This window comes from Cariama cristata, unplaced genomic scaffold, assembly GCF_000690535.1.
Source record: "Cariama cristata isolate BGI_N322 unplaced genomic scaffold, ASM69053v1 scaffold11355, whole genome shotgun sequence".
NCBI lineage: Eukaryota > Metazoa > Chordata > Aves > Cariamiformes > Cariamidae > Cariama > Cariama cristata.
In genome coordinates, this window is record NW_009619262.1 from 2,222 (window position 1) to 16,646 (window position 14,425).

Sequence of the window (14,425 nt, forward strand, 5' to 3'; positions counted from 1 at the left end):
AGCATTATGAGGTCTGCAAGGCTCCAGTGCTGAACTGGCATTTTAGGAGTTTCAGTTTGAAATGTGGGCCTGCGAAAGGCTTGCTCAGCTTCTGTGGAGCCGTGTGGCATAATACAGAGAGTTTCCTTCACCACCACGTTTCTGTTTCATGGCTTGGGTGAGGCTTCCTGAGCCTGACCAGGGCTGTGCACGTGGGTCTCTGAGGCACCTAAACCTCCGTTGAATTTGCAAATGAGGTGTTTCCCCAGTTGCTGGAGCAGAGTTGGTTTGTGGAGCAAACCGGCTAAAAGCACCTTGCAAGGATGCCACAGGAAGGAAACAAAATCCTTTCTTTTCAATAGTTACATCATTCTCTGGAGATGAGAAATGTTCAGTCTTCTCTTCTGCCAGAGAGGATGGGGACTGCTCTGTGGAAGAGTCCTGTCCCACCTGCCAAAGCTATCTCACTATACAACATGGAGCATCAATTTGACAGAGCAGAGGACTGGGAGGACTTGGTCTGTTCTCTAGCCTGAAAGAGCAGGAGCCCATGATCTCCATCCTTGCTGCAAGGTGTGTTTCCTCTCAGACAGATAAGTCTCTGCCCAGAGCAATCTGCTGCAACATAATCATGGCATAAAGGCCCTCACTGCCCCAGGTGCTGGCATAGCCTCCTACACTGCAAAGGGTGCTGGAGCCACGATGCACCATCCCTGAGACTCCTGCTCACACCATCCTGCACCACCTGGCTGAATGAGAGGGCTGACTTCATATGCAAGCCCTTCCTCATCATCCCACCCCTGGATGGTTCTCCTCCTGAAGCCCCTTCTGGTTTCTCTGGATCAGAGTTGCCCAGAAGACCTTTAGGAACGTTTCTGGATCATCTAAGTGTCACCGAAATCGGGAATAAAACCTCTTTACACCAATGTAGTATATTAGGAAGCAAGCACTCCTTTATTGCAGCGCTGGGGACATGGGGGATAGCTCCGCTTGTCGCGTCCACCTTGGCATCAAATTCCAACAGTTTTTATACACTTTTTCTGTTGAGTCATTGTTACGTAAGTTCTTTTACATAAAAATGCATAATATGCTTGCTCTTAAATTTAACCTTTACAATGATTGGTTTCATTAGTTATATAACCTTATCAATATTCTTATTCTGAAACAATCATTGGTCAGTTCTACTTAACTCTATTGATGAAGATTCTTGGTATTCAAATCAAGATAGGAAGGGTAAGGGGATTTCCAAGCAACATAACTGATGTCCAAGACGGTCTCCTTAGTTATTTAAAACAAAACATAGAAAAATCCGGTAACTACCTGGTGAGATTTCTGTGGTTATCTATTTCAAACATAACAATCCTATGGTTACCTATTTCAGACTTAACAATCCTATGATTACCTATTTCAAGCTTAACAATCCTAACTTATACATTATGCTTTATAATTTTCTACTTCTTAATCAAACCTAACTCTTCTATATGATCAAATCTGGATTATTTTAACAGAGTATTTGCAACATAAGGATGCCCCAGACACAGGTTTTTCATGGGCAAACCAAGCCACAGGTGCTTCTTTGAGCCTTCTTGCTGTCCACAGTGCCAAACACTGTCCTCCATCACCCTGAAAGGCCACTCTCTGCTGCAGCCCGTGGGGACAGACCTGAGATAGCTCTTGGTTAACCACTGAGGATCCTGAAAATGTGGGTGCATAACCAGGTACATCTTACGGCTGCACTATTTACAGGAATAGGGCCTTCATCTGCCCACTTAAACCACAAGCTGCTGTCACAATCAGGTTGTCAGATTTATGAACTTCCGTTTCTGGTTGACATCCACATTTCCATTTTCCTTCTCTCTCAGAGTCGTTACGGTGAAGGTGGTTCGCTGGCTGGTGCATGGTCAGTCAGTATCAGAGAAATAGGTATGGTTACACCTTCTCCTTCCCACGTCTGCATGACTCACCCTGTGTGTTCCTTATTTATTCTAGGCTTTTGACAGGAAAACAATTGTGAAGCTTTAAGCAGAGATCATTAGTCAGGCCAAAAGTTAAACTCTGTTGCTACGATCTTTCCACACTGCTGGAAATGTGCTGGAAGATATGTCCATGTCTGGAGCAACCAGGCTTCCTCTGAAGAAAGGTTGCTGTGGAGTGCTCCAGCATTATAAACTGACTCCTCTACAAATGGGTTCATGCTGTCATGCACTTAGTGCATGGATAGGCCTTAGTTGCCCTGACCAGTCTCACCAGAGACCTCTCTTCGGACTGTGCCCATGGGTCCAGGAGTCCCATTTAATCTCAGGAGTCCCATTTAAGCTCAAACCTGAGTCTTTTGTCCTTGTTGTCCCATCCCACTCGGTGGGTGCGCACGTGTGACTCCTTGAAACTTCGATTTTTATAGACCTTGGCTACCCCCCAGGGGAGGGGGTTTTCCCTGGCTGGCGCATGTGTAGTCTTTGTTTCAAAAAGTTCAAGAAATGGGTCTGGGGTACCTGGAGGGCTCCAGTGGTTGTCTAGCCCCTTCCCCCTTTTTTTTTCATCATGACCGAGGTACGACCTTTTATCTGCACAGTCGCAGTTCATGGGTGCATATGTAAAAACGACAGATGCAGTATCTCAGTTCATGGTATCTGAGTTCACGGAACAGAGGAGTTGGCTCACAAGGTCATGCCCCACCCTGTGTTAGCCCACTTCTGGTTGCTGGACAGAACTTGTTTTTGCAGCAATGTGTGAGGCATCCCCATACATTAACGCTTTCAATCTCTTGCACTTGCCAGGACTCTGCTGTAAGTGTGCCTATCACCAGCCATCTCCTGGATGGACCTTAGACTCGTGCTGTAGGTAGTTTGTCTCCAGGTCTGTTTCTGGCTTTGTGATGGCCATTGGACTCAGGTTGTGATCTTGTCTCCAACCCCGTGCTGTAGGTAGTTTGTCTCCAGCTCTGTTTCTGGCTTTGTGATGGCCACTGGACTCAGGTTGTGATCTTGTCTCCAACCCTGTCTGCTGGATGGCTCTTGACCTATGTAGTAGGTATAGCTGTCTCCAGTCCTATCTCCATCTCTTGGGTGAACTTTGGACCCATGTCGTAGCCTTGTTTCCAGTCTTGGCCTCTTTTGACCCATCAATGAGGTTCTGCATCAACATGCAGAGGTTCTCGTGCCTGGGGGCATCTCCTCTCCCACAGCAGAAACCTCATCGCCTGGTTGTTTTGGGGAAGGAAGAGGCTTTTCAGGCCTTTCCCCATCCCTTCCACCAAAAATGTGCCTCTCTAAACAATCAATTCACCAGTCTCCAGGGAGGTTGCGCAAACCGTGCTGAAGCTGTAGGCAAGGTGCTGGGCTTGTGGAGATTTGTGGTAGAAATGTTAAGTTTGATAGGAAAGAAAGGAGTGGGAATGTGGAAGTGTGTGGAAATACCTAGAGGAAACAGCAGAGCAAGAGTTAAAAAGAAAGGCATGTGTTGATTGCTGTAGAGCACCCTATGTCTGATTTCATTCAAATGAAGAGGAGGAACAAACTGACCTTAGATAAGAGGCCAGAGAACTAAGAACAGAGCGGAGCCATAAAACATCCAGATAAAGAACACAAAAGAACTAGAGGATTCAGGAATTTCACCTAAGAGGGGCAAAATAAAAGAGAAAGGGAACCGAAACAGAATCCTCTCTTTAAAGGCTGTAAAAGGCAAATCCAAAATCAGTTTGTTGCTCTGTTGCTGCTCTGCCAAGAACCTCAGAGGCATGATGAGAACTGCATAGCTGTCATCTCTTGACTCCCTGTGGCATAGAATTGACACCGGCCAGATCATCTGGGCACACACGTGTTGGTGCTTGTGAGACAGTGATCAAATTAAAACTGGGAGGATGAGTGTGAGAGGGCAAAATCAACTTTGTTAGAGATTTTGTATGATAAACTTGCTTTCTTCTCCTGGAAGATCTTGCAGTAAGTTTTATTACATTAATTTCCTGTAGACTGCAGAAGGGAATTTCTGGTTCCCAGGAGCAGTGTCTCGCATGTTATCTAATTGCTGATTAACGTCTAATGCTGGAGCAGGCCCTGGAGCTGGAGGCAGGTCCCAGATGAGCTATTGTAAGCATTGGGCACAGAGCCAGTGCCTGTTCCCTGGTCCTCGTGGACCAAGGATTGAACCCCTGTCACCTCCAAGCACGATGACAATGCTTTGTGTGGTGCTTAGGGATTTGCCTAGGTGAGAAATCAGCTGAAAGAGGAGAAAACCATATGTCATTCGTGTTATGCAGAGCTGTGTCTCCGTTCACTGCCTCAGCACTACTATTGCTTTTACTGTTGACTGGGATCCTGGGAACCCTGGAGGTGTTCTGGGGGTTGAACATCCTTTGGAGTAAAGTTCCTACATGATGTCAGTGGAAGAGCATCTTTGGGTCACCTTTGCTGCTAGACATTGCTACGTATTTGGCTTTGAGCAACCTGATCTCGTGGAAGGTGTCTCTGCCCACAGCAGCAGGGTTGGACCTAGATGATCTTTAAGGTCCCTTCCAACCCAAACCATTCTTTGATTCTATGATAAAACAAAGTCAAGCCTGAACACCACAATTCTTATCTAGTGAAGGGAACCAGCACCCACAATGGGTACACGGGCATGACAGAAAGGAGATGAAGAGATTCAGGAGAGGCAACTGATTCATTCTCCAGCGCCAGTGGAGATACCAACAAGATACTGAGGACAGTATTTTTCTATCCTGCTTTGATGTATCTTGATAATGATGCTAAAGCTGCTGATGCTGGAGGCAGTTCTCCAGCTCTTCACTATACATTAGATGCTAGGAAACCTTCCTGATCCTATCTAAAACTCATTTGATGCTTTGTGAACCCTAAAGCAAAGAGTGAGAATGGAGCAGCCCGAGCCTTCCTGCTGGAGAAGAGACTGGAAGGATCTCATCCCACCACACGCCAGTTTACAGTTCCCAGTGCAACGTGTAAGACTTTTCAATGGATTGCAGAGTTCCAACAAGGCCCTCTTTTTCATATTTTTTTCCCTAAGTTTGACACATGTTAAACTTGTGATCTGTTATAACACTCACTGCAACTTCTTTTTCTGCCAGATTGCTGCCAGGCAGATTTCCTCATCCTGTATTTGTGCAGATGACGGGTCCATACTAACTGCAGAGCTTTGTGCTTGTCCTTCCTAAATTACATCCTCTTTCTCAGACTATCGCTTAGATTTATTGGAGTCACCTAGAATTCTCCTATTTGCAGATTCTCTCAGTTTGTCACCTGCAAGCTCAATGAACTTATTCTCTAATCTGTCATTCAAACCAATAATTAAAATTTTTCATCATACCAGAGCCAAGGCAAGCCACAAGAGGACCCTGTTTAATAGGTCATTCCGAGTTGACAGCAAACTGTTGACAGTTATTTGCTCATGATTTTAGCTAGACTGTGTTTTCTTAGTTTTGCTTTTGAGGCTGTCGTGTGGTACAGTGCCAGAAGCTTTATTAACACCGAGTTATGTGACAGGTACCACTTTCACCCTAACTACAGATTTTGCCGTCTTGTCACAGGTGGGAATAACACTCGTCTGTCACAAAGTCCTTGCTGTTGACCTCCATCTCCTTGATAGCCCTTACACCATTGCAAATTGTTTGATGATTTATTCCAGAGTTTTTTCCCAAGACTGGGGTCTGGGTTGACTGCTCTGTGTGCCCCCAGAGTTTCCCCTGAACCCCATTATAGTGATGGATGCTGCATTTGGTGGTATCCAGTCTTCTGAAATACCCAGATTTCCCTACTGTGAAGAAACAAGAACAGGTGAAACAGGCTGGGTTTGGTAGCTGTGATGGATGACAAAGATTTCTTTTCCCAATGCCTCTGTGCCTGGACACCGCTTAGTTTGGCTGATGCCCCTTGCTGATGTGCATATTCATATTGAAAACGCCACCTTTTATTTGCTTAGACCTGTGCCCTGCTTCATCTTAATATTCTTGCTTTTGATGTGTTAGTTGGCTAATCCATGTTAATCTCATGAACAGCTGTGGCAGCAAAATGGCTCTGTTACTCTTGTCTTAGATGTGGTTAGTGTCTCCACACCTGTCTTCTCTTTTACTCTGCACATACTGTAGGCTGGAAGCAAAACCACATCTCCTGACTCTGGGTGTGCAACTCAAAGCTGTTGTGAGATTGCAAAACAAATTCTACGCTGAAGTGGCACCTCCAGGCATCGCCTGGATGTCTTCTCCCAGCAAACACAGCTAAGCTTGGGCAGCACCACCAACCAGACATCACACTGGAGCTTCATTTGAAAAGGCAGATGTGACTGATTCTTCCCATGGAGGAAGAGGAGACTTGGCTGTCTGTGCCTAAACTCCTGGGCCGCAGGAGCCCTGATCTTCTACCTGCACCTTCCTGCAGCCCAGGGAAGGCAGGTACCGGTGTGCAAAGGGAGCTGTGACCTTGTCACTTGCCAGACCAACATGTGCCCCATTTCTCATCCCCAACCAAGAAGGACCGCTTTTAAGTGTCCCTCTTCCTTCTTTATTTGAAAGAATTTCACTGGTTTCCCACTCAGAGCATCAGCTCTGACAAAGTCCATTCCTAAATCCTACCCCCATACTCACTTTTCGGAGACTTTCAGCTCCTCCTTCGTGACTGTGGGCTTTCAGTCCGGGAACCAGGTGGGTGCTGGTATGACTGGCAATGCAACCAGTAAATACTTTGAAAGACAGTGGAAACCTTAAGGCACTTCACCTGCAAGGGATCAATCAGCATAATGCTGGTATGATCAGGTGCTTTGGCACCCAGAAATTTCAAGAAAATAAAGGGTTCCTTTAAATTTGTAGACAAGGAGACCTAGGAACCCTTCTGTCCATTTTATCTTCTTGGAGGTAACGTCTGTTTGGGTGCTATGAGCAGGCAGCGCTTAAACTGGTGTGGTGAAGAGGAGGGGAAGAACTAGGAAGGCAATAAGGGCCTGCAAGGAGGCACAATGCATGCAGAAATTGGCCAGCAGGAGAAAGTCCCAGTTAGCCGAACCAAGCAGCTTTCTTAAAGAGTGTCCAATTGCCAGGGTTCTCAGTGCAGAAGTTGAAAGCCACAAAAGGGAGACCTCAGTAGTGGTTGCTGGGCTCTGCTGGGCTCTGAGCAGACCACTTCTCCCTCCAGACCCTGCAGCAACTCCCATTCTACTGCACTAAAAAAAGATCTGGATGAGGTTTGCTCTCCCTCCTTCCCTCTGCCCATCCTAGTTCCCCGCAAGCCACCAACCTCTGTGGACTCATCTCAACCCTTGACTTGTTCCCTCCCCACCAGCTGGTCTCACCCACCAAGTCTTTGCCTTCTCACACCCAGTGAAACTGGTCGAGATATAAATTGCTCCTTCTGCTTCCCCTTTTCTGGGCCAACTTGCCTAGCGGTAAAGACAGTAATGGCTTTGACCCGGAGCCCAACTTTCCTGGAATTTTTTGAAAGTGGCTGATGTATTACAAGAAAGTAGTGTCTTCCCTCCATGCGGGGTATTATTGGAGCATGTGTTTGTAGCATCAGGATGCAGCATGGCCAGCACAGCCCCTACCGATGCTGCCAGCCCCTGCCCTTAGCAGCTGGACATCTCTTCCTTTTGGTTTAAAACGTCTTTCCCTTCCCCTTCTCCATCGTAGATTTCCTTCCCTTTTGTGGTTGCCTTTGGTGAGAGAAAATTAAAAGTATGTTCTGCAGGCAAGTTCACATTTGGCCCTTTTGACATCTGTCATCCCCGGGCACGGCTCACCAATATGCTTAGATCAATGTGCATCAGCATCTTCTTGTCCCTGCCCAGCACTGTGGCGTCACCTCCTTCATTTCCTTTGTTTCCCTCCTGTCCATTAAACAAAATGTTTAAAACCGGGCACTGGGCTTCAGAGTTCACAGTACAAAACATGGAAGTTGATGGGACATCTTTGGCTGATCGTCTTCTTGGGGAACCAGTTGTTTTGTAATCCAGGTACCATGAAACATCTCAAAAGTGTGCATCCTTCCACATGCGCAACCAAAATACAGCAGACTTCCAAGGCAATGCGTCAGACAAACCAAAGATCTCATTTAGCCATCAAATACAACATCTCATAAAAAAAAAAAGAACAAAAAAACAAAAAAAAACCAAACCAAAAACCCCTTCAATTGTTTGGATGAGCTCTGTTTTCCCCCAGAACACAGCTGAGTTAGTGATGCTGCCAACTCTTTTTTTTTTTTTTTTCCAGAGAAGTGGGCTTGCAGCAGGGCCTATGACCAAGAAGCTCTGGGCTGTTTGTGTTAATCTCTGGCTGCCTGCCCTTCTTCTTCTGTGTAGACACCCCCAGGCCTCCTACAGAGCTTTTCTGTCTCCCCTCAGCTGCAGCTCTCGCAGGGAGAGGAGAGAGCAGAAAGCCTGTCGTCCAAAACAGAACAAAGCCCAGCATAATCAATCGTTTCTATGCCAGGAACATGGTTTTGTAGAAACCATCTCACAATCTCTAAATGACTGGGGTAGGCAACAGCTGTCAGGTTGGTTTGGCCCTGCAAAAAAAGAGGGAAATAGATATGGAGACATCTTTTCCAGCTGGACCAGGTCCATGAGGCAGCAGCGTGGGGGCAATTCCCAGCGCAGTGCTCCCCATGCTGCCCACCCCCTTCCCTCCTCCCTCCCACCTCCCCACTGGTACTCTCCTGCTGCCTTTCCTCTCTCAGCCACATTTGCTCCTCTCTGCCTTTTCCCCAAGCTCAGCCAACACATCGGAGCTATGCCATAAAGGATGCTCATTTCAAAATGTGATGCCCCGACAAGAGCAAAGAGCCAGAGGAGCCAGAAGTTGTTCCCCACTGAGGCTGGAGGAACGTCCAAATCGCTGCCAGAAATAAGCTTTACCTCTACTTACTTGTTTATGAACTGCTTGCTTGATATGTGATAACCAGCTTGCTGTGAACAGAAGATCCTGAACATTCCCTCTGTGCTAACAGAACTATTGAGCTATTACCTGTGTTTCAGGCAGGGTGGGTTGTTATTCCTTGCAGTGCTTTGACACTCAAAGAGACAAAAATATTTCTTCAAGGATCTCTTCAGAGCTGTAACGATTTGAAGACCCAACATGTCAAAAGGGCTGTCTTTTATATGTTTTCTTAGGTGACTTGAACGTCTGGGGACACTTAGGATTCAAGTAGGCTTAAGAAATCAATGGGAGTTCAGCACCTAACTTATTTAGACTGTCTCGAAAATCCCGGGGGAAGCTCAGCCACAAAGCACGACTCTTCGAGAGCAGTAATTATCCCAGAGCAACACACTTTTATTTCAGCCAACAATGCCATCATGGGGAGCTTTTCCTAACCCATCACAGTCCATGTGCAAAGATGTAAGTGACACTGGCTATAACACCCAGGGACATCACTCCACAGCTGCTTTGCTTGCTGCTGGCTCCATTCACGTTGCATAATGGTTTCTCACAGCAAGAAACCCTCTGATGGGTTTGGTTTTGTTGCTGACTTGTTGCTGGACACGTTGGAGAACACATCTTAGAGATGACATATGTAGGCTTGTTGGGCTCTAATGCAGAAGAGAAGGCGGGGAGGGAGGGAAAAGAATCATTGTTAAAGTGTTTCCATGGCTGAATCTGCACTGATGAATAAAAGAAGGTTAGGCACTAGTCCCCAAGGCAAATATGTCCTCTGCTCAGGACTAGCAACAGTCTGGCCATGTCCACACTGCTGCACCATGATGCTGGTCTTCTCTGGGCTCCATGTTTCATCTGTTCCTAAAGTGGAATTGGCTTGTATGGGTGGCTTTCAGTTCAAGCTGCCTGAATCGATGCCCAGGCTGGGTCACTGTGCACCTGAACAGTTTTCCTACAGCATAAACCGGGGGGGGAATGTATTGTATGATCTGGGATTTGGTCTGAGAGCACATGGAGGTGTTTGAGGGTGCAGAACCCCAAGGACAGACCTGAAGGATTGCACATGGACTTTTGCGCATTTACGGTTGGACTTGATGATCTTTGAGATCTCTTCCAACCATAATGATTCTGTGATTCTATGGCAGAGGGAGTCAGCCATGATGCAGTTTTGGCCAAACATTTTTGAAAACAACCCTGGGATTGAATATTGCTGTAGCAAGAGCTAGCTGGAGAGGTCAGCAGAAAGCTGGGGGAAGGTAACCATGAAGCAGTGCACACAGCCTCAGGCTTGAATTCACTCTCTGGTGCTGCTATATGTATATTCAGCATTTCCCCAGCTCCTGATAACAACGTGAAGTATGTATCCACACTGCAGTGACTGCAATAGCAAGCAACAAGGTCGGTGTTGCCTAACAGTTGGTGATCGGGGCTATTGTTTCCATATGTGGCCATGACTGGGATGAAAGTCTGTTCCTGGGACTGCTCTTCTACAGTATAAACAAAGTGTTGTTCAGAAACGTACTTGTTCCGACGTTGTTACGGACAGTCACGCAATATTTGTCTTCCTTTGAGCACATGGAAATGGTCAAACAGTTTGTGTTGGACTCCTGTTCTTGGCACACATAGCACATAAATGGGTAAGCTAGGGGAAAAAAAAAAAAAAAAAGAAAAAGAAAAAAGAAAAAGCACATTACATGGTTTAGGAACCAGAATACCTACAATCCAGATATCTCCATTTTCCTAGTTATAGCCCGATGAACGCTTGTGTGTGAATGACCAGTGACTTTCTTTATCCCTTGACCTATGGCAGCAATGTTAAATCCCTCTCTGTCTCATATGTCTCAGGCTGCGAAGTGTTATTGATCTGTTTGCAATCTCTGGCAGCAGTAGATGTGAGTGGAATTCAAGGATTTGGGGTCTTTTATGATGGAGATTATTGCTGAGCAATAGCTTCTCTGTCCTGGGAGCTCTGCCACGTGAAGCCTAGGCAGAGCTTGCCAGGGAGAACTTGAGGATGCCTGAAGCATTTCGAGGAGATGGACAATGCCCAGTGTCCTACTTCTCTTTCATCTGGCTCAGAGACTACTGTCACATATCCTTTCTTGTGGTCGAATGCCACTAACTGAACTGGCCTAACCTCAGTCCTAGGAAGTCTGGTGAGAGTAGTCAGATGCACTGTCAAACTTCTGCCTACTACAGTAAGATAGAGAATAAATGGGAAGTCTGAACCAAAAGTATGGTTTAACTGGTAAATGTAGATTTGATGACATAATTCATACATGTCATAATGCATACATGTGCACGACAGATACAGAAGGTGACTGTCAGGAAGGGCAGGCAGCCCTTCTCTTTTCTGTCAAGAATGTACATACTTGCCCTCAAATCCAGAAGGTGGTAGGGCAGACCTCTGGAAAGCCTCTGTACAGTAATGATAAAAAAGAGGAAGTGCAAAAACACAGTCTGGATGAGAAACCACAGCAAAGTGTGTGCAGAACACTACCCAGATTGATTTATAGGTTTTACGGTGGGTTGGGTTCTGAGCTTGTGAAATCACCCAGAGCAAAGTATGTGGTTTTGTGTCTAAGTGAGGGGATGAATGACTTTAAAAACACAGACATTTTTGGAAAGAGAAGCAAACACAGCACAGAATTTTTTTAAGTTCCCTGTAGGTCTGGGGACAGTCTGTCAATATGGAAAGGGCAGAAAGCAACTAGAGGACGCCTTCCTGTGAGTGCAGTTTTGCCTGATAAGAAATTGGCAGTAAGAAAGTGGAAGGGCAATGTAGGTCAGAGAGACCATTAAATGAGAAGTTCCTAATGGAAGGGAAGGAAGAAGTTACCAACCGTTGATGCTGAGAGGACCATAACACTGTGTAGCTTTTTGGCATCATTCATCACTAAAAAAGTTGAATCTTCATGTACAGGGTAGAGAAGGTGCAATAAGGTTTTACCAACGTTTTTGGCACAATCTTGAGTGACGTTGTTATGGCCAAGCCTGGGAAACACAAGCTAGTGAAAATGCAACAGAATGGGTACAAAGCCAGGCACAAAAACACTCTCACAGGGTAGTTCGCAATGGTTATTGGTCAAAGCAATTGGAGCAACACTACTCATAACGTTCTCCAGAGCTCTGCTGTGGGCTCAGGTCTATTACAGCATGATTACTAGTGACAGTGGGGATGGGGTAGAGGATGCACATCACATTTTCAGATGATGCCAAGGACAAAATAGCTGAAAGCATACAGTAAATGGAGTTCTAAGTGATTTTGACAGGTGAATGTAACAAAAGAATGAAAAAAAGAATGGATACAGTTCAATAAAAAGAAATATATTACACTGAGATAAAAATTAGCCACTTAAATGTGGGATGAGGAACAACTGGTTGGGTTACAATTAAGGACTGCAGTGTAAACAGCAGGAGTCAACGGTGTCACACTACAGCGATGAAAACAAACGTCACTGAAGGGAACATAGGCAGCAATGTCATGTGTGAGATATGCAAAGTGGCCTTTCCACTCTGGCAAGGCCTCAGCTATGACACCGATAACCAAATCTCTATGTGGCACTTCAAAAAATATGCAAAGCATTTGGAGAGAGACCAGAGGAGAGGGAGGAGAAATGGTGAGAGATCTTGAAAATATGACCTCGTAGGAAAGTTTGGAAGCATTTAGTTTATCTATTAGAAATGAGAAGATGCTGAGGAAAGACACAGTAATCTTCTTCATGCAAGCAACAAGAAGCTGCAAGCAAAAAGAAGCTGCAAGGAAGAAGGTAATAAACTGTTCTACACATCCTATGGTGAAAACACAGGAAAACTGTACAAAAAGAGATCTTAAGAGATATTAAGACTATTTTTCTAAAAGGATGAGAGTCTGAGCAATTCCAGTCTGTGGAATCTTCTCTGTTGAAAATTTTCAAGTACACATTAGACAAACATCTACCTGGTTTGGTCTAGCATTGGATCAGGGAAAAGGATCATGACCTTTTAAGATTTCTTCTGGATGTAATATATCCAAAAAGGTGCGTTCATGGATGCAAATGGCAACAGACCCCCTTTGGTGGGCTGAGAGATCAACAGTTTTGATCAAAAGTTGCTTATTAGGGTCTTGAATGGGACCTCAGAGACATGAGAAGGATCAAGTAACCGTTATCTCCAAGTTTTCCTTTGTCTCTGTATTAGACCAGAAAGCTGCAATCTCTTACTCTTGAATGTGAAAGCCTTGATATTAGAATTGCTCGCTTCCTCCGATCTAGACTGGGCTACAGAAAGGTGCTGTATTAAAGACTGTCCTTGAGTCCATTTGGAAGCTGATGCCAATATAAAATGTCATCAGCCTACTACAGCAATAAGGCATCCCACCATGAATATGTGCTACCAGGGTCTTGAATCTCTATTAGCTTACCACTTCATCCTGGGTAACACTGAGGACATTGGCTTTGATAATTACTCTCCTCTGTCCATGTTGTGTCACCGCATTCCGGAATTATGGGCAGAAAATCCTTTCTTTTTTTAGAACTGAATACTCCTTTTCCCACCCCAAAACTGGCCAAAGCTTCTGATCTTCCAGGCATGCTGCAGAACCATCTGTCCAAAAAATGTAGGAGTAGGGGTTTGATATATCAAAGAGCAAGAATTAATTAGATTCCTCTTTCTCAACCTCTGCTAGATATGTATCATGGTTTCTGGGAAACCATGAGGCGTGGGGGAAATATTGGCAATCTGGTCATTATTCCTATATGCAAGTAGTGATGTAACAACGCATGTGTGTCAGTCTCAGAAGGAGGACACACATTCAAAGTACTTCAGACTTCCCTTTGGGAGAAGGATGCCTTTAACATGACATATGCACAGAAAAGCTCTTTCACCTCTGCCTCCAATTTAATCTACCAAAATTCTCGCTGGTGCATTTCCTAGGGAGCCAGACACATGGCAAACCACATGGCTTGCTACAATGGAGGAAGCAACAGTACAGAAAAGTCTGTAAAATACTCAAAAATTGATATGGATTAAAAAAATATGTTCTGTTACGCTTTCTGGCACTTCCAACTTGCATAATTCAGGAAGATCCCATAGACCACTGTCATCCTGCACCATACAGTTAGAGCTCTATCACAATACTGCCTGCTGGAAAGAATAATTAGTTTATCAGGATCTTATATCTGCAGCAATTTGTTAATCAAGGTGCAAAAGGAAATTGGTGACAGCCCTCTAAATTTTTGCCATATCAAAAGTTTTCACCATCTTCTTTATAAGCCTTATCTTAACTCGTAGCAGCATTAGAGGCTCACCTTGCTCCACACACAGGACAGCGGCCAGCAAGGTGACAAGGGTAGTCTTCATCTCCACCAGATCTTCTCGGCTGGACTGGGAAGATATTTAGAGGGCAGGTTATATACCTTTTGAATGTCAGCAGTTTTACAGGTTCCAGATGGCTCGCGGGTAGACATGAAATCAACCCAAGGGTGTGTAATGTGCATGTGGGAGTTCTCCATGCTGGAGCCCATGGAACAGGCTGGCACCTTGGGGAAAAGTCCTTTTAGCAACACATTTCTTGCTCTTCCAGTCATATGAGTGATG

The 14,425-nt window shown here is 45.2% G+C and overlaps 1 protein-coding gene across 1 annotated transcript; it reads right to left on the reverse strand.

Moving 5' to 3' along the window:
- Window positions 1–9,289: 9,289 nt before the first annotated feature.
- On the reverse strand, window positions 9,290–14,188 carry LOC104162447 (lymphocyte antigen 6E-like). The gene is made up of 3 exons (XM_009701167.1): window positions 14,137–14,188; window positions 10,371–10,490; window positions 9,290–9,501 (listed from the first exon to the last, which is right to left on the reverse strand). Exons 1-3 carry the CDS (start codon window positions 14,186–14,188, stop codon window positions 9,290–9,292), a joined length of 384 nt encoding a protein of 127 aa, XP_009699469.1.
- Between the last annotated feature and the right edge of the window lie 237 nt (window positions 14,189–14,425).